We start from the raw sequence: 26,422 nt of genomic DNA, 5'->3' as shown, positions 1-26,422 counted from the left end.
GAAGAAGAAGAAGAAGAAGAAGAAGAAGAAGAAGAAGAAGAAGAAGAAGAAGAAGAAGAAGAAGAAGAAGAAGAAGAAGAAGATAAAGAATCATAAGGACCAGTGATGATTGTTATTAACTGGGAAGTTATATGGAATAGCCTATGGTCACCTGGAATGAAAGTACCTGTGAGGATTCCTAACCGAAATGTGTCATCTCTACCCATACTTACAATACCTCAAATTATGTATTTCAAATAAAATCTAAATTTTGGGTCTGAACACATATTGCCAAAAAAATATACTGGGTAAGCCAAAATCAAACACATAAGCAAACAATGTGTAATTACCTTCTCTTCATTCTGGCATTTGGATATTGCCTCCTACACTATTCACAAGCTGGTTCGCTGGCATCCTTAGTACATGTCTTTAGAAAGCATGTGTCTCCAGTTTTGAAACCCCTGCAATGCATTAAGGTTAGTTTCTGGAACTTGTTTCTTTGATAGCCAGCCCAACAAAACCCTAGAGAAGGCAAGGACTGGGCTTAGTGTGCTTTTGAACACCCACTATCACAGTAGTTAGCACTAAGAATCTTGGCCTTTCTTTCTTTTTTTTTTTTTTTTTTTTTTTTAACCAGGGATTGAATTTAGGCCCTTGTGCTTGCCAGGCAAGCACTTATTCTACTGAGCTATTTCCCCAGCCCCTTGGCCAGTGTTTTTCCTCAAGAAGGTTGGCATGTGACCTTGGACGAGCTCACTTTGGGGAGTGGAGTGCTGATTCGGATGCAGTAGCCCCTGGAGGCTGTCTTACTGGCTCTCCTCACACTGCTTTTGTGTCTGATTTCAGCCAGACCCTGTGTGCTGAGCTCTGCTCCATTGCTTTGCTGTTGGGGGGCTCTGGGAGTCTGGAGGTAGTGGGCTTTATCAGCTGTTCTCTTTTTGTTGTAAGCCTCATTGTTTGGCTTAATGTCCTTGATCAAAATCTATGAATTTTCAAGGCCTGGGGACTTAACAAAAAACTGCCTAAGTAATTTTAAATGGGATCATTTTGCCCATCTTCCTGACAATGCAGGCTCCTATCTCCAGCAAGGTTATCCCAAGGGTCTCCTCCATGTACTAGAAGAGTCACAAAAACTGTGAGTTCATTTACATCTGATTTGCATATATTTACCTGAGCCTACTGAAAGTCTGGAAGTCTGAACAAGTCTGAGCAGAGGTGATTTTCAAGGGCTAGAATCTCATTGTCTTTCCCTGGAAGTCAGTCATCTACAACAGGATCCTTTCTCATGAGCTGTATATTTTCTATCAGGAAGCAGGTCTTTAGGGGCTGGAAGGAAACAGAATCCTAGTCAAAAGACAATGAGTCTGTTAGAAAAAGCTCCATATTCCTTCCATTCCTTTAATAATACCAAGTAAATGTTTATGGGCCATCTGATGTTTGCCAAACACAGCTCTAAGTTCTGGAGATTCATGACCGACAGAAGTTGTCTGCCCACTCTTGCCATAAATATTAATGAAGAAGAGTGGTATAAAAAACAAAAGCAAGCAAAGCAAGAAAGAAGGCATATCTAGGCAGTGTTAACCGCTATGGACAAATATTGAATCACATTGAATCAAAGAGTAACTCCAAGGGAAGGCAAGGCGATAACATGTTCTGGAAAGAATTGCAACTCTCTGTATCACCAAGACAGTCTCATACAGTTTGGCAGAGTTCTCCAAGCAGAGAGAGTGGCGGCCTGAGTCTAGGAAGGGTGTGGAGCTCTTTAATTAATTTTTTAGGTACATTTAAGTATACATAGTGATCATATTCATCATAGGAATGCGTACCCCTTAGTGTTAGAAAAACCAGTGTCACTATAGGTTGAAGAAAGGAGATAGAAGTACAAACTAAATAGACAAGGTTTGAATTGTGTGAATTTCTTGGTCAAGAGAAGGAATTTCATATTAATCTAAGTTTAGAAGTAAGTGATCGTATTCCATGTAGCAGAATGGCATGTTTAGCTTACTTCTTAGGAATCCTTTCAGCCCTGTGAATAGACTAGATGTAGGGCTAGGGAGCTAGTTCAGTGCTCTAAGTGCCTGCCTAGCAAACACAGAACCTGGGTTCGATCCCTGGTACCACATGCCATGCCGGCCACTAAAACTGGGAGTGGTGGTGCACCCTAGTAATCCCAGTGCTGGGGCAGCTGAGAAAGGAAGATCACTATGAGTCTGGGCTGTGTAAGGAGACCCTGTACCAAATAAATAAATAAATTAATTAATTAATTTTAAAAATTAAAAAAATGGATGCAGAGGGAAGAAGAATATAGGGTAAGAGGAGGTGGTAAGAGTTAGGGTGTTTTGCTATTTGACTTGTTTGAGAGGAGAGTGTTCTTCCCTGACATAATGCCAGTGGAGAAGGGAAGACTTCTCCGGGATTAACACAGAGTATTTTCTAATGGCTGTCTATGGGATGTGAAAGTAAAGGATAAATCATAGAACTACTGATCAAGAACTTTGTTCTGAATAAAGCAAGTGGATGGCATGCCATTCAGTAAAGACAAAAGACTTGGTCAGGATCAGATTCCAAAGGGGTGAAGAGAGGCAACACTGAGTTTTTATGGTAGCTGTGCAGTTTTGAAAGGACTTCGTTTCTGTCCAGTGAGAGTGGAGAACCTTGTTGAGGAGAAAGGGTTAGGGGTAGGAAGAGGATAAATACCTGCACTGAACGATCAAAGAAGTCCCTTTTCCAGCTAAAGATTCCTATTAAAGAAGACCTTTAAAAATATTTCTTCAGTTAATATTTGCAGACATGAACTGGCAAGGTTCAATTGATGAGAAAGTACAGTTAATTTGTGTTATTTTTATGCTGAGTGATAATTTTCCTTGAGCAGACTTGGTAAACTGTGATGAGAGAGAGAGAGAGAGAGAGAGAGAGAGAGAGAGAGAGAGAGAGAGAGAGAGAGAGGCAATAGATGATAAAGAGGTGATTAGACAGGTAGATATTTCTTTGCCTCCCCAAAAATGAAAAAGATAAAGACAGAGAACAGAAATGTGATTTCTAGGCAAATCTGAGAAATCTGTTTCTTTGAGGAAATAAAAGATCATTTGCATAATTTAAACCATTGTGAGCTACATTAAAATTAATAGTGTGCCCCAGGTTTATATGCAAAAGGAAATCTTTAAGGGAGGCCCTGAATTAAGGATGTGTATAAGAAACAAAGCCTGAGTTGAAAGATGTGAGTAAAACCCCACCTCCACTGCCAGTAAAATAAGCAGAAGTATAAGTAGATATAAGATGGAAACAAAGAGATAGAAAAGAGAAATAATAACTGAATAACTTATTCATTTAATATTATTCCAGGTAGATTTATTTTACACATTCAAAATTTCTATAAAGGACTAGAAAGTTAAATATTAAAGCTTTGATTTTAGCTACTTTGCTCTATTTTTTTTCCTTTAGACTCCAAATAACTTGAAATGTGGACATTGGTCCCATGACCTCAGGAATTGGACTTTTTTTTTTCCTAGGAAGTGGTGGAATTTCAGAATATAATATGAAGTATTAAAAACCGCGGGGGTCAGTAATTCTCAGAATCTCTTTGTGTCAGTCTAAAAGAGGACCTAGGAATTCCATTAATTTGCCTCCTAGGTAATCCAAATACGACACTTTGAAAAACCCTATTGGAAGTCATCCCGGGAAATGAAATTCTTACCCAAGGTGGAACTCAGAGTTCTTGGAAACAAAACACTGTTACCAAGTTTTAAAGCATTTTAAATTGTAATGAATCCTGGGACCTATCTGTGGAGTCCTGAGCTTCTCTCTTCCTTGGTGGGTCTCAGCACACAGCTCAGAGCCTGTTAGAAGCACATCACTAGGTGGGGAGGGAAGTCATACAGCTCTCTTCTGGAAAGCCTAGGAAAATTCTCCTTGTGAGAAACACCTTCCCTCCCATCTAGACTTTTACCTAAGAAAATTCTCATTGTGAGAAACACCTTCCCTCCCATACAGAATTTTACCATTGCCTTTTCTAAGAAACCATAATTAAAGATCCTTTAATATGCAAACCTATGTTTAAGGACCCAGAGCCCAGAAGCACAGCAACCGTCTGTTCTAACCCTCCATTGTCTTCCGAGAGCTCCGTATTAGGTATTCTCATGATGATTCTCCAGTAGGAGCACAAAACTGTCACCTGCCCTATGGCATGATTAATCTTTACTGAGTGTCCCCTCAATAAACTCCATGGTTCTGTTTGTGAATATTCTGGCATACTCTTTTCTTGAGTAAAAGTTTCGGAAGGGCCAGCATTCATTTTAAAGAAAACTTCATTTGCAGAGCATTTGAAAAATTACCAGATTCTGTTAGTCTTACAGGCAGGTTATTTAAAGTTATCTTATGTATCATGCATTGATGAAGAAATTTTACAGTTCCTGAATGCACTAAAGTATATTCCACACTAAATCTCTAGGGGATAAAATACCATTTTCTTTGGTATGCATAAAGCAGTGCAGAATTTTCTGGTATCTCTGGGTCATAATTAGGAATGGTAATCATTGAAATGTGTTCCTGTAAAGAATTTTGTTTATGCAAGCTTTCAAATTATTGTAAATTTAATGTGAAAGTACATGTGATAAATTATCTAGCAGCAATATATGAACTAAGACAAAACTGAAATTATTATACTGGCTCTAAAAATATTGATACAGCATAAAATTAATTATATCATTTTGAAATGGTTCACCTGTAGCTGGTCAGTACTTTCCATTTCATTACCTCACATTGACAGAAAATCAAAGAAAGGCATACATCTGTTTTTTATGTATAGTTGTCAAACATTTTCTGCATGTAGTTACTTTGCAGTGACACAAGTTGCTGAATCAAAGGTGATAACAATGTTTTTGTACCTTTGTTTTAAGGCTGGAAATTGAACCCTGTTGTGGGTGCGGTATACAGTCCTGAATTCTATGCAGGTAAGGGGTATCTCAGTGCATGCAGCCTTAGTCCTTTCTCAGTGTGCTTTGCCTGCCTCTATGTAATGAGTTTTGTAAAGTAACCTAAGCCATGTGACTCCATGTCCTAACAACTTCTGAATGATTTCTTTGGGCAAAACCAAGAAAGTCTTAAGCCCTTTAAAAACTAAGGGGGAATCCTATGCCTTACACTGCGGGGTATGCACTGAGTCCTATTGCCTGTGACATTTCACATTGGTCTTGCCCTAAAAAAGCATTGAGGCTTTGTTCAATATTATTATATTGAACAAATGGAGAGCGGCTCATGCCCATTTTATTTCAGTGTGCCTGGGTATCTTTTAGTTACACATTTTCATTTGGGGTTGGTTGCGTTTTCTTTTTCCTAGAAAAGCAGAGTTGACTTCCTTATTCCAATAACATGGCAGTGACTTGGAGGTGCCAAGAGAAGTCCTATTTTAAGAAGGAGAGAAAATTAAGTTGTCTTTCATTTTTTATTCATCCACTTCCCTTAGCAATTCCTCTTCTCTACACTTTGCCTTCAAGGATGTATCTCTCTCCCTACCTTTTCTCTGCCTATAAGCACCAAACACCCTGCCATTAGAAAACTCAGGCACCCAATTTGGGGAGAGGGCAATCTAGACGCACCAGAATCCGAGATTTCCTACTTTGATGTGCTCAGCTTGTCCTGTCCCTACTGCTTCACGCCTTCTTCATCATCAAGCAGACTGCAGTGAGCATCCAGAACCCTAGCATAGCCACATAGGTATGGAAAAGGAGCCTTTCTTTGATGGGGATCTTGCTTTTGAACAAGGAGAAATAAATAACCAATTTACCTTAGACCCCGTCACTTAGCCATCTCTTGACGGTAAGTTGTGTCTCTTGTTTGTTTCTTCCTGGGATGCCTAACTTCTGTTGGCTTCCTGATACAAAGCATTTGTCCAAGAAGAACCTATGAAGCTTAGCTTGGCCACACACACACCACCCCCTCCAAAAGAGATGAAAAAACAAAAATTAAAAATTTGGTAAATCTGGGAAGGCTCCATACACTGGTGGAGTTCTGGATTTAGATAGGCAGTATTTGCATGTGTTCTTCACATGTGAATTTTATTTAGCAGAATCCTGGATTAAGTCCAGGGATTCCCCCACCCCACCCCCGCCATCCCGCTGACCTTGCATTGTAGTAGCTGTGTTGCTTCTTATGAGGGAGGATGAATATAACTCTGGGACTTCCCAAGATTATATTATGAAACCCACCTGGAGGATACCCAGCCTAGTGAGGAGCGTGGAACCTGTACCCAGACAGCCCAAGCTGAAATCCTGGCTTCCCAGCAGTGTGACTCTGGACAAGTTACTTATCCTCTCTGTGCCTCAGTTTTTTTCAGCTTTTAAATGGAGATAGTGATAATAAGCAGCTCATAAGATTTTATTACAGTTGAAGGGATTAATATAGGAAGAATAGTCGGCAGCATATAAACATTCATAAATAAAAATGAATGAGTTGATGCTCTACTTTTCTGCCATGAGGTAAAAATTAGCTGAGAGATGATTCTACTGATTTCTGAGCATTCTATTGGACTAAGAGACTACTTAATTCCTAGGAGGACTAGTTTAGTAGTCCTCAGCATGGGGGGAGTTAATTTCTGGAGCAGGGCATGGTGGTCTGTTGGGGGAGCACATGGAAAGTGGCAGGTATTTCAGGTCCCCCAAATGCTAAAACACGCAGCTTCAGTGTGTCTGTGGGAGCAACCTGTGATGTACAGTAGCTGGATTAAGGAGATGCATGCTCTCTATTGTGCAGCAGTGGGGGCTTGCCTCGGTGTGCAGACTTTCTCCCCAACATGGTGGGGTGAAGAACCAGAAACAGGAAGTCTACCTGTAGGGAAGTTGATGCCAGTGTGAGGACTGTCAGGGAAGAGCTTGCATCTTTCTGTCCTGTGCAGGGCTTTACTGGTCTCCTTGGCTCCCTGCACCAGGAAAATAGCAAAAGTCTCCTGTACCCAGGACTTCAATCCTAAATGCATGTTTATGAATGGTTAATGGGACATTACGACTGACTTACCCAACACAGATAAATTAATCTGCATTCCTTTGAGAACAGCTACTCAAGTTAACTGGGGGCCTAGCCTTGGCAGTGAGGTTCCAACACTGTAGACAGGAAGGTACAAGAGTTAATATTTACCGAGCAATTTCAATGGGCAGGCACTAGTCTAAGCACTTTGCACAAGTTAATAGATTAAATCCTTGAAGAAAACTTCCAAGTAAGGACACCAAGGTAGAAAATGTGTAGATAAGTGGCCTAAGATTTTACAACTGGTAAAAATTCAGTCAGAGTTTTTCTTTTCTTTATTTTGGTACAGGATCTCACTATGTAGCTCAGACTCATAGCAATCCTCCTCTCTTAGTCTCCTCAGCGCTGGGAATACCAGAGTACACCATCACACCCAGTTTGGGTGGCTGGCTTGGCACCTGGGCTTCTGGGGCCAGCACAGAATGTGGTACCAGCTATTGAACTCTGGTCCTTATGCTTGCCAGGCAGGCCCTTAGACTGCCGAGCTATCTCCCCAGTGCTGGCTGGTCAGATTTTGAAGTCAAGTCTTGGTGCCTGAGTGCTTTATGACCAGGTTATGCCACTTCTTTTTTTTTTCAATGCCATCACTTCCTCTGGCTGCACCACACTGTCTCATACCCAAACCAGAAAAATAAAGGAAGCAACAAAATCATTCTGGGTTTTTCCAGTCACCACAATCATTCCCATCTTAACTTTTGCTAATTGGTTGTGTCAGGAAAGCCTTTAGTAACCCTGAACAATCACAACTATTTCTAGGTGTTCTTCCAAGAAATTAAATCTGGAAAATTTGGAGCATAGGGAAATAAGGCTTAGCTAAAAAAACCCCTGAATATCCGTGCCATATGCTGCTGATATCTGGATTAACATAAAAAACTAGATATTTTCCTTCTCCTGTATATTTGTGGGTATAGACAGATAGTGTTGTGATACTCACAAGTGTAGAGAAACAGCACTACAATTTCAACATTGTAGCACAGTTTCTTCAAAATACATTAAAGCTCACAAACACTAAGAATGAAGGTTGCTAAAAATCCAAAACTATAGGATGAATAGATATAAAGACATATGTAGAATAAATTTATTTCCATATCCAGGCCTAATTCTTAATGTCCTCCATCTAGATGTCCATGACTAAAAATTTATAAAGCATTTTAAATTTTCCCAGCTCTAGAAATAGTCTGGATTCATCTTGCACGTCAAAATGTGCCTCAAAGCTGGAATGGAGACCTTGTCATTGATTTGCTTTGGATATTGTAGAAGCCAACCCTGTATCTGCTTAAGATAGAAAGCCAGACTTCTTAGTCACTTCTATATATACGACACTGTTAATGACAAATTTCATAATATTCCCATAGCATAATTATTGATTTTCTGAAGCTTATGCAGAATTAACAACCCAGCCTTCAATTGTCTCTCAGAATGGGGCATGAAAAGTTCACATATTTTGTAAATTAAAATCAATAGTTTCAATCTCTCCTAAAGGTAATTTTCCTAATTTAGTGGACTTGTCCCTAACATTTATTTTCTCTTTTAATTATAAAATGGCAAGTTATTGATTTTTGTATATAACCTTTCAATGCCCCTGGTGCATTTTTATTGCTAACGCAGGGAAGGAATGGGTAAGGCAGTTGCACTTCTTAATGAGGACCTTTAATTACTAGCTGAACAGTATTCATTTGCTTTGATAAATTATGACATTTGCTCTCACACACATGCACATTTGAAGGGAAGCGCTTAGAAAGCTGTTGCAAAATGTCTTTCATTTTGCATGGTTTTTCTCCCTGAATTCTCAAGTCATTCTTCTATGGGCTTTTTAAAATTCGCATTCAATACAGCCTCGAGAAGCAGATATATACAAATCAGCATATCTCATGAACATATATAAATCTTCTGCAAAGACAGGTGGGCGTTTTCCTATAAAGCTAACAGCATCGATTATTTTACTAAGTCTAATCATCTTCAGACCCCTAAAGGCTCAGTCTCAAGACAAATGATTGATAAGTCAATTAAAGTTGAAGTGAGTTTTGAAGACTTTGGCTCATGGGTATGGCCATACCATTTTAAAGTTAAAATAAAATTGAAAACAGTAAAAAGTAGGGTACTAAAGGTATCTTTGACCCACAGCATACCTCAAACTATTTGGGGTAGTTAACAAGAGCACTCCTAACAATCTGGATAAAAAGTTCTGATACGGGATCCTTACATTTTCCCCTGTAATTATAAGAAGCTGCTATGCCTTTTTTTTTTTTTTTTTTTTTTTTTCAGACCTGGGGATTGAACTCAGGACCCTGTGCTTGCCAGGGAAGTGCTTATTCCACTGAGCCATCTCCCTGGCCCCTGCTATGCCTTATGATCGAAAGACTTTTTAAAAAGTAGTAGCTTTGGAAGATAACCATGATATCTACCCAAGAAAACTTTTGATTTAAGGAACCTTTAATTCATAAATAAGCAAAATGGAATAAAAGTAAATAACAGAAGGTTGCACCAAGTTGTCGGCATGGCACTGCCAACAGCAAACGTATGTGCTTTTCAACAGCTGATAAGATACACACTGCAGAGCTCCCCTGCTCCGGAGACCACACCAGCCAACTCATTTCTGTGATTAAATATTCCATCCATGGGGTAAAAGGTGGCAAAGCTTAACAAGATTAATAAAATGTACCACTTGAGCACACATAACTCATGTCTGTGGTTAGAGAGCGTCCCACCTGCAAAGGAAAATTGGAATTGAGTTAGATTACTCATGAGACATGATCAATAGGGGGAAAGGTGAAGAGCTAATAAATGCAGACTTAAGATGCAGTAGGATCCCCACAACACATACACACTCAGGACCAAAAGCAGAGAGCAGCAGGGGAAATCAACCTGAAAATCCTTAAAGGGGATGATGAACAATGGTCTGGATTTATTATTATTATTATTATTATTATTATTATTATTATTACTATTGAGGGGAGAAAAGATTTATGAATGGACACATCTGCTGAAAATAAAAATGTCTAACTTTGAGAGGGGAATAAGTTGAAAACAGGTACTAGAAGAAGAATATGTCTGGGTGCAAAGTCCCATTTGAAAAGTAGTCAGGTTTTGCACGAGGTTTATTCTGGGGTTCTGTGGAGGATCAGGTATAATACTGAGTGAGTGAGACCTTCACAGACTGTCAAATAAAATATAAATGAGAGGGATTAGAGTGATCACCAGGCATCGGGATTATGTTCACATCAGGGAGAAGCTGGCTATGGACCACATGACTCCATATCAGTCAGGTGATGGGATAGTGGATTGGGGTCTTAAGATGAAGTTTAGAAATGAAGAAGTTGGATACAGCACTCCATGATTGCTCATCTCAAAAGGGCAACTATATTTGACCTTAGATTATGTGCACCAAGGTATTGGTTTTTATGGGTTTGGGGCCGTTATGATTCATGATTCATTTCAGCATTGGTCAAAGGAAGATATCTGGAGGCTACCTGTACCATTGTGCATCCTGCTTGCCTGGCACAGTGTCCAGTGTAGTTAAGAGGGTACCTTTCATTCACACATTTGCATGGTGTCTTTCCAGTTCCTCCCCTGCCATTTAAATACAGCAACATTTTTTAAAAGTAGCATTGTCCAGAACCCACAATAACCATAGCTTCTAGGTAATAATGTTTGCCAGAAGCCTGAGTACAGAGCATGCCACTGGGGATGTGCTCTAGGCAACCTGGAAGAGACAGCACGGAAGTGGAAGACACCTGCTCCCACTTGCACCCTTCACAGCCTGTCTGGCCCTGATGTTCCTGTGCTCCCACCCTGTGATCAGAGCAACGGATGTGAGCAGCAGTCCCTTATGCACAATGACCTTTGGCTCTGTGATGTTTTGTATAATTTACACATGTACCAAAATCAAATGTAGTGCACTTCAGTGAACTGGAACAGGAGAGTCCAGATTTAAGTCCCCGAGCAAAGGATTTTCAGCCTGGAAATGTTCCACTTCAAAGAGTTTATCTTGTACATCTGTTTACCTTTGCCTCCCCTTTCACTTGCAATTCACTTTGTTTCTCTCTTTTCCTTCCCCCATCTGTCTTATCAGATTTTATTTCATTCCTGCCCACATTTGGCCTTAATTTTTATCTGCGTCCTTCCATGTCCCGAGGAGGGAATGCAGCTCATCTTTGATGGAGCCTGTGGGGATTTTAGATCTTCAGATAGGATCAGTACTTGCTTATATGCTGAAAATTGCATTTCCTAAATTAATTGCTTCTCTTTCTGTTGCTTGGGAAGTCTGACAAGGAGTGTCCCCACCCCCACAGCCAAAGGCAGAGAGTGGCATTGTTTTCCTTGTATAGAAAGCCCACCCCTCCCCTTTAGGCCATGGGAGGAGAATGAGGTTCAAATATCTGGCTGTGGATAAATTTCACTTGGAGACTTTGAGACTATTGCTCTCAGTATATCAAGAGCTTTCAAATATCAAAAATAATAAACTAATCCAGGGTACTTCACTCATGACCTGTGCTATGCTGGCCACTTCCTGTCTCCCCAGTTCCTTGTAGAAATCAGCACATCACCTTTCATGGTAGAGCTGATGAAACCGTGGTCTTATGGGAAATTTTGTAAAGTATGTGATAATTATATAAAGGCCTTTCTCCCTTATTTAAATCAGTTCTTTTTCTTTTTTTTTTTTTCACCCTCTTGGTATGTTGCTTACTCTGTAAAAGCAGACAACGGTATGCCCTCCACAGCTGCTCTTTCCTAGCGCACAGGAGAGATAAGAAGTAATAAAAATACCTGCCCATTTTTACTTACCAACTGTCATACCTTAGCAGCTGCTGCCATCAGTGACACAAGAGCAGCTGTAGCTATCAGTGATGGTCAGAGAATTTACAGAGGGACATTCAACCAGCTCTTTGCTTGACTGGGCCCTTTATTGTGACCTTTTGACCCTAGAAGGGAACAACTTTATTTGATTCATGTTGAGTGTCTTCTAGGCCACATCCAAGTTTAGTTGTTCACTCGAAGGACCCAGAGAATGCAGAAAGGTGGTGCAAGTCACAGGCACAAAGTGTCGAGGCAAGAAAAGATGTAGAACAGGAATCAGCAAAGGGCAAAGCAGCAGGAGAGACTACAAAAGGCTCCTGGGATCCTCTACTGTGGCGTGTCATACACGTCATTCCACTTCTCATGGAAGTGGTGCGTGACAACACATAAAAGTTGCTGTCAAACAACCAAGCTCCCCTGAGCCTGGTGCACGGCACTTACCAGGGTTCCACTGTAGGGGCATCTTACCCGTGTATACTGACCTTGACTTTCAAACCTCAGTCCATTCCCCACACCCTAGCAGAAGCAGACATTCACCATAAATCACCTTGTTACCAGAAACCATCTGATCAAACTGGTACCGTGCAACACAAGATCTCCAGCTCACAAAATCAGCCTTACCAGAAAAAGAATATTGTCAGGGTTCAGAGTGCATTTCCCAGGAGTTGGCAAAGCATCAGTTGGAAGTACACTTTGGAAAGTGTGCAGGGATTGAGGTAGACCAGGCCTGTTGACTTAACCCTACCCAGCACAACAGAAAGAAAACAGATGACAATTGTAAACTTAGGTTATATAGCAATGGTGCTAATGATGAAGATGGTGAGGATGTTGTTGCTGCTGCTGCTGCTGCTGCTGGTGGTGGTAAAACCAAGTCATACCACCAAGTTACTGTATTCTAGAAACATAGAGAAAGCTGAACTCAGTAGTAGCCAGCTTATTATTGGCTGAGATCCAGCTGCTAGAAGTTTTCAGCATTCTAGCCCTTTTCGTCCCTGACGGCCACTGAGTTCTGTCACCAGGGTCCATAGTAACCACACACAGTGCATTGACAAACCAGAAAGACTATATTCCACTAAACTTTAAGGGAACTGAAATTTAAATTTCACATCCTTTGACAAAACACTTGTTACTTCTTTTTCTAATCACATAAAAATATGAAAGCCATTCTTAGTGCGTGGGGTGTACAGAAACACTGGCCCTACTTTGTTGATAATAGCTGGGAGAGTGCAGATTTAATAAATACAAAGCAACTAGTTTAGATTTTTTTTTAAGTGAAAAGTACTATTTTAGAAGTAGCACACTCCCTGAACCCATAACCTTACCTAAGATCCTTCTGGTGTGCGATTTGCATCAGGACAGAGTCAAAGAAAGAAAACATGTATTAATCGACACCTGTCACTTATTTTGTTAACTGATCTTTTACTACAGTATCACACTATTGAAAAGTAGGCTCTGTGCTAGGGCTGAGGTTACAGAGATAAGCCTAGACCTTATCTTCAGACATCAACAGGAAAGAAAAAGTGTAAAACATAAACTTGGTGTACAAAAAAAAAAAAAAAAAAAAAAAAGATGCCTGCCCCTCCTTAAGGGATACACAAACACTAGTAACTTTCTCTACACTAGGATGTTGGAAATTGGGTCTTGAAGGATAAGTAAGAGTTTACTTGCCAAGAAAGTAGGAACAAATCATTGTTAAGTTGAATAAGGATAAGGTTGGTAGAGCCTCAAGGCACTTCTCAACCTTTATCTTTAGAATCCATTGAGAAATGTATATATATATATATATATATATATATATATATATATATATGCTTGATCTTTACCAGCTATCTACTGATGGGAATTTCTGAGCCAAGTGAAGGGTTTTTTTTTTCCAAAGGCTGAGAAATATTGATCTGTTGAGATCAGAGAGTACCGTCTACAGACAGGTTGCAAACGACATGAAAATACCAAATATAGGGATCGAGATTCTGGAATTTATCCTCTGAGTGGTTAGCAGCAATGAAAAGGTTTTCTAAAAAATAATAGACATCATAAATAAAAACAAACAGGCAAAACTGTCTGGTAGTAAGTTAGCACCTACATTTCTGCTCAGAGCAAAGACAGACTTGTCAAAAGGGCTTTAACCCAGGGCTGAGTGAAGCCCGCCAGAATATAAGGCTACACCTGTTACATAATAGCTGCCCAAATTAAATTTCACATCACTAAACTCCTAAAAGTCCATGAAAACTTTAGCATTAGTGTAAATCTTTTTCGAGGAAAGTAAATCACCAGAGATTTCAAACATGATGTGATTTTTAAAAATTACATATTTTACTTATATTGCTATTTGATCACAAACTATCTAATTCTGAACATGCTTTGCTTCCAACTCTAATGTTTCCTTCCAAATTGCATAACTATCATCTTCCCAATTAATTAAATGGCTGTGTAAGTAGAGACGAATTCACCAAATATTGCTTAATACCCTTCATGTTGATTGTGTGTATAGACTCATTCTCCAAGTATAAAGCAAAACTGCCCCATTGTCTCTGGAAAATGGAGTGTTGAAGAACCGCCTCACAAATGGCAAAAATCCTGCTGGGATTAACTACACTGATGACAATTAATGCATTTCTGCAACTTCTGTGGAAGTGTTACAACCCATTACAGTCGCAATATTGGTTTATGAAAAATTAATAAAGCTGGTGGAAAATGGAATTCGGTATCTGCATTAGCTATTCACACCAAAAGAACCAGGCAGAATTAATTATGCCGTATGCTACCTTCTAATGAGTTTTTCATTAAATTGTATACCATTATAGAAACTAAACAAGGATTATTCAAAGAATAATGCCAGCGGCTGTTATTTTTTTGGAGATTAAATTAGCTAATGGGTTACGTACTTAAATCTGATGCAAAGGTTAATCGATGTACCCTGATCATTGTATTAAGCCCTTTATCATTTCAAGACATGCACACCCCAATGTCACCGATATTTTCTGGACACAAGAAATGAATCTGTTTTTGCATTTTTAGTATTTGCTTGATGTACATGTGGCACAGTGAAGGTTGAAACCCTCTGTATGAGTTCTCTGTAGTTTTTGAAAATAATTTTCACCAGCTGAAGTATTTTATTTGCTTTCAGCCTATAGCGGTGTGTGTGTGTGAGTCGCGTGTTGTGTTGTGCATATTTAAATAAAACATCCAATTACTTTTTGAGAAATTCATAGGTGAAGTATATTTTCTGCTTTCACTAGAAGTAGGGTCAGGATTTTAAACCTAATCGGTGAGGCATAGCGTGACAAGGCAAGATGAGTTCCATCAACTTTCTGCAAGACGTCTACTCCCTCCTAAAATAAAGTTCTGTGCTAGTGCTTGGAGGGTGTAGAGGAGAAAACAGGGAGCCTGGCTCTGGGCTATTTTTAGACTCTAGAGCTTGTTATTTCTACAAGGAGATAGGGAGAAGGGAGAAGGGAGAAAGGAGCCTCTGTGTTCACTTCAGCGACTTGAAAATGCACCGATTTCAGCTTTTAAACAATTCTAGATTTTTTTTTTCTCCCAAGTAGAGACCGAAAACTGAAATTACTTTAGGAGCAAGCTGTGGGACAGGTAAGTGCGCTGTGGCCCACTGTAAGGTAACTAGAGGCTGTGCTGCAGATCGGAGAGGCTGAGTCCCAAGTGCGCTGAGTCCTGAATTCCCCGTGTCACCCTAAGCAGCCCTGCGGAGCAGCAGAGTGGACCAGAACCGTGAGGCCCGGCTCTCTGCTTCCTCAGTCACGTGTGTTTCCAATTAATTCATATTCTTCCTCTTGTTGTTGATTGCACCTAGCTTTATGCTAGAGACCAAACACTTTGTTATGTCTCTGTTCCAATCCTTGCTGAAAGGAACAAAGTCTTCAAAGTGATAGACTTTGATATCTTCAATAACAATTATTAGCGTTTTTGCCACCTAGAGCATCTATTATCTACTGTTTGCCGAACACTTTCATAATAAGTCCTATCCTTAGAGCTGGCCAAATAGCTCAATGGATTAAGTAATTGCAATCAGGCTCAGGGATGGGGGTTCTATCCCCAGGCCTGCCCTGCCAGCCCCGCCCCCGGGGCACGCTGAGATGGCAATTAAGACTGGGCATGGTGGCACATACCTGTAATCCCAGCTCTTAGGAGGCTGTAAACAGGTGGATCACTGTGAATCCAATCTAGTGGTGAGACCCTGAACACCTTGTAGACCCTTCTCTAAAATAAAAAAAAAAGTGCTATCCTTAGTTACATTTTATGAAGTATACATTTTTGTCCTTATTTTGCAAGTATAACTGAAGTTTTAAGATGCCTCATGGCTTCCCCAACATCAAATATCTTACAGTTAGAGAGGCTAGAAAATAAATTGATGAGGCTATGATTTCTCAGCTACACCGCAGTGACTGAAAGGTTCACTGTTCACCTGACCTATATTTCTCCACTCTGTTTCGTTTCCATCTTGCAAACAGGCTTTTCTTGTCTGTACAAGATTCATTCTGTTTGGAGGCTCCTCTTATAGGATTCTTTTTTTTGTACTTGGAATCGAACTCAGGACAGTATGCTTGCCAGACTGGCACTTGAGCTCCTGAGTTATATCCCTGGCCCTTTCTTGCATTTTAAAGACAGCCACAGATTCTAAAATGTGAGTAGGAGATCCTAGTTAACATCTTTAGCCTGGAAGACTCAGGTGTTTGAGCCTGAAAGCAGCTTCAGGCATTTTAGAGGTGGCTTTATTGAAAGGAGGCTGGTGGGTAGCGATGACTCCTGGGTTCCACCACCTCAGGACCAAGTATCTCTACTCATAAGCTGAAGTAGCTTCCTGAGAAGCTTAAACTTTGGAGAAACATACAGCTGGAACAATGAAAGTTTTTCTAATAAGCTTCCCCCTGTGGATTTTAACTTCCTTTTTGATGTAGTAAGTAAAAAAAAAAATTATAATGTATAGAATGCAATTGGTGCCATGGCAGAGCCCCAGTGCCATCTCAATATTCAGAACTCCAGTATTACTTGAGGTTGAGGCTGCATATAGGATTTATAATATTTCAGGTTTGTTAACAGCACCAGTACCAGGATCACCTAGCCACTTATTAGAAATGCAAAATCTCAGCCCCTAATCCAGACCAACTAGATTAAAAGCCAACTTGAAGCCCCGAGAGGATAGGTGATAGCATAATAGTTTGAGAATGCTGGCTCTTCCTTACCGTATGCAAACTTACAACACTGATAAAACAAACCTTAGGTGTTAAAGCTCATTCTCTTTCTTTTCATTGTAGCTGATTCACTAGAAATCCACAAATACTCCATGGGATCATTTTATTTCCAGTTGTTTCAATGAGTTCAAAAGAAATTTGGAGCACACATTTTTTAAAAGATATCTTTAAAAAATTTTTGGATTCTACTGATAGCATGATATTCTCTGAAATTTTCAATGATAGCTACCTAGGTAAGGAACAGTGATATCCCAAGAGGAATAATTATTGTTAATATTGTTCCAAATACTAAGATGACATTAGGACATTGGCCAAGAGACTTTTCTGATGAAGAGCAGGCAGCAAATATTTTAGCCTTTGCAGGCCATGAGGTCTGATGCAACCACTCTGCTCTACTGTTGAAGCATAAAATATGGAAGGCACAAATAAGTAAATATGCTGTCTTCTAGTCAAACTTTACTTAAGGATACTGAAAACGTAAAAATCATTTTGAGCTTAGAAAAATGCTGATGAGGCCAGGTTTAGCTAAAGTTTGCTAATACCTGGTTTAGAAGAATATTATTAAAATCTCAGGCCCCAGGATCTACTTGGTATGATTTGCATTCAGCACCACAAGATCTCTGTGACCTTGGACAAGCAATTACAGTTCTCTGTCTCAATATCCTCCTCTAGGAAATACAATAATAGTGCCTGTCTGATAGGGTTGTGAAGAATAGGTAAAAAGCCAAGTTAGATTTTTAGCAGGTTGTCTACCACTTCTGAAGCATTCAGTAGGAAATGTGGGGAATTTTTACATTTGTAAAGTTCCCTTTCTTTCTTCTTTAAGCCACAATTAGCCTAAAGATTGGAGACAAATGGTAAGAATCGGACATTCACAGTTTTAAACTGCAAATAATCAAGGAGAAAGTTTTACAGAGATTCTTGGTATTATTATTCTTGCAACTTTTCTATAAAGTTTGAAATCAATTCAAAATAAGTGAAAAGATGAAAGAAGCAATGTTGTATTTCTTTTTGAATATTATGAAAGTCAAAACTTACAAAAATAAATTAGAGTGAGGGATTATTTACATGATCGGCAGATGCGCTTCAGGGCTTCTTTAAATATGGAAATCTCTTGGTACAATTAAAACATGATTTGATTTATAAGAATTAAATATACATGCAACATTTCCCTAGAACATCTGGGCCTAAATGGAAACATCCCTGTACTTAAAGCTGTACTATGGTCCTTCAGAGAAGCCCATCATTCAGGCGGATGTAAAAGCATTAGTTATTAACTGTGGAAATAGTCTTACACGGATTAGCTCAGTGCTAGTCTGATTTTCAAAACTGCATAACTACAAAAGCATACACAGTCCGCTGGGCCTCTCAATGAATGTTGGATGAATTTGTCAACTGAAAACAGCCGCCTTCCTTGGCAGGGACCTTATTGCAGTTGCCCAGGCCTCTCAGTCTCACAGAAGTTTGATACTGGTGTGAGGCATGATTGAAGAATATGCTTAATTTCTGAAATTGTTTTCAAAAAATAACACAATGCCTTGGCTGGCTCTGAAAGTACTCCCTCACCACACACACACACACACACACACACACACACACACACACACGTGCTTTTTCCTCTCTGAAGCAGTTCTGGAAGGCTTCTTTTATGAGAGTCTCTTGTCTTACTGTCATGGCTGCCTCACGGTCCAAGTCCATTGTAAGAGTTTACCTTCCATTTTGACTCCGGGGAAGACTCAGAGGTGACACAGTAGCAAATCTGATGAATAAGGTCGACGACTCTGCACCTTAATGATTTGATAGGCCTGCTTTTTCTCTGGATGGCACATGGCAGAAACACCATATTTGTTATCACACTTTTGTGCAGACTTTTGAAAGGATTTACAGGACTACCTTAGACAGTGGCCAGGATGATGGGATGGGTTCAAAGTGAGGGATAGTGTTGGAGAGAGATCGATGGCAGTGCATCTACTGCTCTGACCAATTGTTAAAATTAAGCCTTCGGACACTTTGAACACTCTCACGTGCCATTCCGTCACCTCAGAGGATGCTTTCCTTGAGGCTCAGAGCAGGGTTCTAGCTGGGTGTAGGGCTAGATCTCCTGCAACAAGGTCTTATGTAGCAATGGCTTAAGCAACACTTCCCTTTCTCAAAGTTCTGGAGGATCACGGTCCCAGAGCAGGGTTGGTCTACAGGATTGGTTTCTTCTGAGAACTGCGCACTGAGGTAGGAGTATGCATAACTTTGGCAGGATGAGAAATCAAAAGGGACCTCTCCAGGATCGTGCTGTGGCGATTTCTGCCACATTCCTCTCCATTCCACCATTCCACCTCCGGACTCTAAGAGCGAGTTACCCTTTCTTTCTTTCTTTCTTTCTTTCTTTCTTTCTTTCTTTCTTTCTTTCTTTCTTTCTTTCTTTCTTTTTTTTGCCACAGAGCAAAAACAACACAACATTTTATGTTTATGCATAAAATGATAAACACAAAAATAATTGCTCAATTTTCATCCATAGAAATCTTGAGGCCTGTCTACGTATTCTATGTGGACTTTTCTCCTGAGAATGTGGAGGTGACCTTGAGCCCAAGTTTCTCCAAGCCATATATGGCGCATTGCAACCACATGGTTATTGATTAAATATGCAGAATTCTGAACCTGTAAATCAGACTATCTGGGGGTGGGACCAGAAGGGTGCCACCATTTGACATCTTCTCTAGTTGATTCTTAAACTCCTATGACAGTTTGACAGCCTCCAATTTAATGAAGAGAAGAGCTCATAGATTTGAGATCTGGGAAGCTGAAGCTTTGTACCATTTCTCAAAGTGTGGTCCCTCTATGACAAAGGATCTTGTTAAATGTGCAAGCTGTCAGGCTCCGGCCCAGACCTGCTGAGTTAGCAAAACCAGGGTGGGCCCCAGGGTCCTACCTCTGGCGTTCTCGAGGGGATTCAGGTGACTTAGGAAGCAATAGGAGCAAATGGGGGGGGGGATTGCTACCCCTTCCTGAGGTACTACACTGATTCTAAAAGAAGTTTGAGCCGGGCATGGTAGAATGAACCTGTAATCCCAGCACTCTGAGCCCCTCAGGCAAAAGGCTCACAAGTTCGTACCCAGCCTGAACAACTTAGTGACTCTGTGGGTCCCTGTCTCAATATAAAGTGTTGAGAGCTCAATATGAAGGTCCTGGATTTAATCCCCCAGTGACACAAACACACAAAAAGTGTTTATAGGCTTCAGGAAAGTGACTGATTCCTTTATTGATGACTATTTCCTTCTTTTAGTTAAATTTTTTAAAAATAATTATTCAATAAAACACTGTACACAACTGTAGAATCTTAAAGAAGTCATTGACAGTCATTGGGTTTAGCAATCCAAATAGCTTGTGTTTCTTCTATAATGTGCCTTATATAATGTGCCCTGCTTTTGATAAATAACATAGTTTTGCTCTGCCTCCTTTTTTCTTTTCAACTATAGAGAAAGACTGATCCTCTCTGGCCCTTATTATGGGAGGAGGAGGCAAATGCAACATAAATACTCTATGGCAAATATTGAATGAAAATTCTTTTTTTTTTTTGGCTGACTTTTCCTTCAGAGCAGGTCTAGTTCAGCTTGAGTGTCTTGGTTTCGAACTACAGAACGCTGAGTTTGACAGCTTTGTTTCAGCAGGCACTTAAAGAACTGAGCTATTGGGCAGGCCCCCTGAAAAGTCTTTTTTATATAAAATCAAAATACATTAGCACTGAATACCTATTTCCCTTTGTCACTTGCAAGAGCAATACATTGCAGAAATACTCAACTCCTTTTTACCAAAGTCATAGTAGTTTTATCTAATAGAAATGGCCCTAAGTTAGAGCACCGTGGCACCTGCCTGTTGTGCCAGCACTGTGGAAGCCTGAGGCAAAGGGTGGCAAGCTCAACCCCAACCTGAGCAACCGGGTATCCCAGCAAGACCTTGTTTTCATGAAATAAAAACAAAAATGAGCTGAGAAAGTATGAGCACCTCAGTGCGAAGGCCTTGGGTTTAATCTGCAGGATGATGATTTTTTTTAAAGTTCTAAAGTGTTGTTTTTAAATTTGATTTTATTTATCTCCATGCCTTTTTGGGGGTTTGGCATTCAGAATCAATTCTTTCTTCTTTGAGAACAACAATACCATGTTGTTGTTCTCAAAGCCTATGGAGTTTAGTCGAGGTGCCCTAGAACCCAGCACAAGGCCCGGCACACAGTAGAAGTCAGTGTCTAACTGCCAAAAGCACAGTGACGTTGCTGCCCCATCTCTGCCTAGCTGAGCTCTCAGGCAGAAGGACTAGGCTCTGCAGTGGTCCCTTGTGCCCACTCGGCCACAGGCCTGTGGGGTTTCCTCTCAGCCTACTTTGCAACCTCAGCTGCTTTCCTGGGCTGAGTGACATCAGAAAAACTGGATCCCAGAATGGAGCTCTGTGTCTGTGTGACTTAGCCAGCACAGTAGAGGCTTTGTATGTCCAGACGGCATGTGACACATGTAGAACCTTATGGAACAGGTGTCCCAGCATTACTGTCAGCTTTTGGATATTTCATAAAGCCACCTTGATGGTGCCATCTGTATCTTCTCTTTATGTATTTTGGTAGAGTATCTCCAGATACCATTGCTGGCCTTTATCTTAGAGTAATGATGTGAATCCTAGTGCCCAGCTGGTGGGCTGCACTTTTGATTTTTTAGTTTGTTTATTTCTTTATTTTATTTTTATTTTTATTTTTATTTTATTTATTTTTTTTTTTTTTTGTACTGGGAATCAGACTCAGGACCTTGCGCTTGCCAGGCAGGTGCTGTGCTGTTGAGCCATATCCCCAGCCTGATTTTATTTTCTTTTAAGAAGCCAAAAATTGTAGAGAAAGACCTAGACATTCACTGTGATGGTAACAGGGGTTGTGCCCAGTTGATGCTAAATGCGCACTGTGAAATAGCTTTTCTTGTCCTGCTTCCGGCTGAACACCACTGCAGTTTTACTGCTTGGACATGTAGCCTGGCTGCCTTGGAATGGATGATGAGGCTGCCCAGATGCCGTGTTTCACTGGAAGTCAAGAAAGAGATAGTGGCTGTTGTAGTTTTAACTTGTAAATATTTTTGACCTTTGGATGTCCTCATCAGCTGTTCCTGTCTAGTGAAGCCCAAGTCCTTGGCCCCATGAGGATGAGAGATGAGCGAGTTGTGATGCTTGTCCTCCTGGCATTGTGTCATCAGCGGAGGGAGCTATGCTTAAATCAAGCACAAAGGAAGGAAGATAGGAGTAAAAGTTTGTAGGAAGAAGGGAAGCCAGAGCTGAGTGAGGAGGGAACTGGTCTAGGGGCAGAGGAGGGCTCTCTAGGGGCAGAATCAGCATGTACAAAGGCATTGGACGTGAACCTAGACCATGATTTCAGTTGGCCTGAGTCCAGGTTCTTCACTTCAGAGTTTGTAGAAGAGTCAAAAATTTGTGTTTTCTGCTTCCTGTTTGTAATAGGACATGTGTCCTTAGGCCCTTCTGGGCACAGCAATGTCCTCCTATGTGATGGAGAGCCTACAAGTGAGCAGAAAGGGCTTTGATCTCCATCAGCATGGTGCAGAATTCCAAATCCTGCTGGCAGTGTCTTTGTGTACATCTTACCAGACTGAAGACTGTGGTCCTCTGTATGAGAGTGACAGACTCTGCTTATCCCCAGATCAAACTGTCTTTCTGCCATTACTGATATAGCCAACAGTCCAGGGAATGGATGATGAGGCTGCCCAGATGCCCTGTTTCACTGGAAGTCAAGAAAGAGATAGTGGCTGTTGTAGTTTTAACTTGTAAATATTTTTGACCTTTAAACATGCCAATTTCCAGCTCTAATCAACTGGAAGAAGAAGGCTCCCTTAAGCAGGGTTGGTTTGAAAAAGCACTATTTTTAGCAAAGAAAACAAAAATAGAGTTCTTTCAAAAGTATTATAATTCAGCTATATTTGTTAATCTCTGAGAGTTAGCCATTTTGCTAGGTACAGGGATTTAAAAGAGAGAGAGAGAGAGAGAGAGAGAGAGAGAGAGAGAGAGAGAGAGGAGTAAGATTTGGTTCTGCCATAGGAGGATTCTATAGTGAAGACCCGGATGTAGTTGTTGCAGATCATGACAAAGGCTGTACCAGGAAGATTCAAAAAGTAAACAGTAACACAGAAAAAGAATAGTTAATTCACTCCTGGGGAGTGGAAAAAGAGGATGTCACTTTTAAATTATGCTGAGGATACAGAGAAAATTAATTATTTTAAAAGTCAAGCCATATGAAATTGTCAACATACAGTCCTGTTTGACCTAAAAGGTTAGTCTCATGTGGTTTAACCTAACACTAAGACAGGATTCACAGGAAGGTTTAATCCCTCTGTAAACTCTAGTCACAGTGGTAATAATTGTCCATTAGCTATACTGAGAACGATTCCGAGGCTCCTGGGCCAATAGGAATGGGTAATATTAACAAGGATTGATGATATTTGCCTTGGCTAGAGAATGGGAAAATGATGGTATTATTTTTATCTGTTTTCTCACTTCATTTGTAAGAAGTTTAATAAGCAAATGCTCGAGTGTCCAAGAAGTTCAGAGTATTACCATAGTTGTAGATGTGGGTTCATGCTAATTTGAGATAGATGGCATCTGTTGGAGGCTGAAGCAGATAGAAGTTAGTTCGGGGGGTTTATTGAAAGGCTACATGTGTGCTGTGCTGGGATGTGCTTTGAATGACCTTATGAACACTTGTTTGTACCACTGCCTGTGCCCTATTGACTACCGGGCTTACTTTTGTAAACACATACACACTATCGTCCTTGCCCCCCGACTACGTGGACGTTTGATGTTCTTCTCTACAGCTCTATTTTTGCTGAATCCAAAGGTCACAAGGTACTAAAGGAACATACAATAAGTACTTTGCAAATTAAATTGGTGCATGTCTTTAGGTAGAATAGACACCAAGTCGTATAACTACATAGATTTTGTTTTACAAAGGTCAAAGTCTTTGCATAAAGATCTTTTTCTAAACTACTAAGAGAGCATTCAGAGAAGTTATTTTAGTCCCATTTCTCAGGCTCTGCAGCGTAAGAGGAATTAGGAAGGCTTCATTATGCCTAGCCAGGGTTTAGCTTTCTATATGGCATCTGTGTTGTGTCCCAGCAGACTTCAATAAATTGCATTGAGGATATTGAAAATTGACCTGAGGGTTTTAACTGCATAATACTGAAATGGCCTTCTGTTTTTTTTTTTTTTAATAATTAGATGATTTTTTTTCTCTTAAAATTAAGGCACTCAAAGAAAATTCAAATAGCATTTTAAAAGGTTTATTTTTTATTTTTATTTTTTTAACCAAGGGTGCACAAGAGACAAAAACTTCTGAGGAAGTTTCTTTGTCTGAATTCACCCATCAGAGTCCTGCCTTAGATAGTTATGACTTGGTAGCTTTCTATGTCTTCTATAGAAACAAAAATTTCTAAAATATTTATCAATAAGAAAATCATATGCATGGCTTCTGCAGAGTCATCTTGAACCTATATTGATAATGAGCATTTTTAAAAGAGTATTTTTTACAGTTTATTCCATGTTTTCCTCGTGAGCAATTTACTTTTCACTGGTTGATTTTAGACCCCAACTCTCATCTCAGGATTGGCTTGTTTGATCTTAGTGCCCATGACTATGCTGATTACCTGCTAACAATGTGCTGGGGAGAAATTAGAATAGATGAAGACTTACTCTATGATAAATTGTTTAAAAATGAAGTAGAAAGAATATAAGTTTAGCAAAGGTTGATCAAAACTTTTAAATTCTTTATATACATACTACCAAGAAGTGATCAGGTAGTAAGTCTGGTGGGTCATACCTACAGTCTCAGATACTTTGGAGAATGAATCAGCAGGGTCGAAAGTTTGAGTCTTGCCTGGGCAATTTGGCTAGAGCTGGTTTCAAAGTGAAAGGGGCTGGGAATGTAGCTCAGAGGTAGCACACTCCTGTACACCCCCAGGATAATCAATTAACTGTACCTGTATGTCCTGGACTAAGTTAGGAGACAGGCTTATGGGGAGAGGGAGTGAAGGTGGCTCTTCTCTAGCTTTAAGATTAGGATAGGTAAGCAAAGGTGAGAAGGACATTCATGTAGAAATTCTGCCACAGGGAGACTTTATGTTGTGAAAAACCGGTTAGATCTCCTGTTAGAAGAAAAGATGAGATGAGTGTGGAATGTCAAGAAAATGTTTCTTTCACCTGTAAATAATATCCAAATTTAGAGCAGTACAAGAAGGAGGAATAGAAAAGGATTTGGAGGAAAGTTTCTCCTATTCCCCTTCTTTTTAACATTTTCTTATACTTTTAAAGGATATAATGATTATATTCTATGCTTTTGTTGCTGTTGTTGTTGGTTTGGTACTGGGAATGGAACTCACGACCTTGAGCTTGCCAGGGAGGCACTTTGCCATTTAGCTATATCCTGGTTCACTGATTTTATTCACTGGGGGGAACTGGTATGTGCACTTACAATTCTGCCCCCTCTTTTACCTGTGTCCCCTCTACGATATTGGAATATTTGTGGTCAGCTTCAGTGCAGGTCAGAGAGAAGAGTGGAGAAATGTTTATTTTAAGATCTCTGTTTGGTGTGAGCCCAATGATGTCAGGTTTTTTTTTCTAACCTTTTCTTGAGACAGGGTCCCTCTAATTTCTGAACTTCTCAGGCTGGCTCAATTTCCAATCCCGTCTCAGCCTCCCAGAGTGCAGGGAGTACAGGGTACCTACACTTTTTTTTTTTAACATTTATTTAGTGTGTGTGTGTGTGTGTGTGTGTGTGGCCAGCTCAGCCCACCAGGGGGCGGGGCTGGCTGGTATGTGGTGCTGGGGGATCGAACCGTGGTCCCTGTGCTTTGCCAAGCTTGTTCCAAGTAGGTGCTTTAGACCACTGAGCCATCTCTCTAGCCCCTACCTACACTTTTAAGTTGTGAAAGATACATAAAGACTCTAGAACCTTTCACCAGGTTGAGTCCCCGGGACGTGGGAAAGTTGCTATTCCGGGGGTGCACTTACAAAACAGACTTCTTGTCAGGGAGCAAGTGGATTACCAAGCCAAGTGGGAGTAAACAGAAACCTTGAGAAGGCATTGCTAGGATCTGTAATTGCCTTAACAATCTTCAAAGGGCCTCCTTTTCTGTTCTGTCTTTGAGCTTGAACTTCATGCCAACAGGAGATTTCTGACTATCTCTGTGCTCAGAGTGGGGCGTGGTTCTAAACAGAGAGTAGACATAGAGAGGGGTGACACTCCAGAACTCCACTGTTCCTTGTTGCCGTAAAATTCCATATTGTGAGGACAAGCATAATGCATTTTGTTTTAAATCAAGCAGAAGCTTCACTGACACTCCATCACTGGAGCGAAGCCACTGGCTCCAGCCTCGGGGAGCTTCCTCTGCAGTGGC

At 40.3% G+C, this 26,422-nt stretch overlaps 1 protein-coding gene across 13 annotated transcripts in view; it reads left to right on the top strand.

Moving 5' to 3' along the window:
- The window catches only part of Rbfox1 (RNA binding fox-1 homolog 1), a 365,784-nt gene that overhangs the window by 259,438 nt on the left and 79,924 nt on the right, over positions 1–26,422 (top strand). For all 13 annotated transcript variants that reach the window (XM_023711319.1, XM_004627777.2, XM_004627780.3 and 10 more), the window contains one exon: positions 4,875–4,928. In XM_023711319.1, the coding sequence (XP_023567087.1) occupies positions 4,875–4,928 (54 nt within the window). The remainder of the gene's footprint in view (positions 1–4,874; positions 4,929–26,422) is intronic.

This window comes from Octodon degus, unplaced genomic scaffold, assembly GCF_000260255.1.
Source record: "Octodon degus isolate 3935 unplaced genomic scaffold, OctDeg1.0 scaffold00021, whole genome shotgun sequence".
NCBI lineage: Eukaryota > Metazoa > Chordata > Mammalia > Rodentia > Octodontidae > Octodon > Octodon degus.
This window is presented reverse-complemented; position numbering and strand designations above follow the sequence as displayed.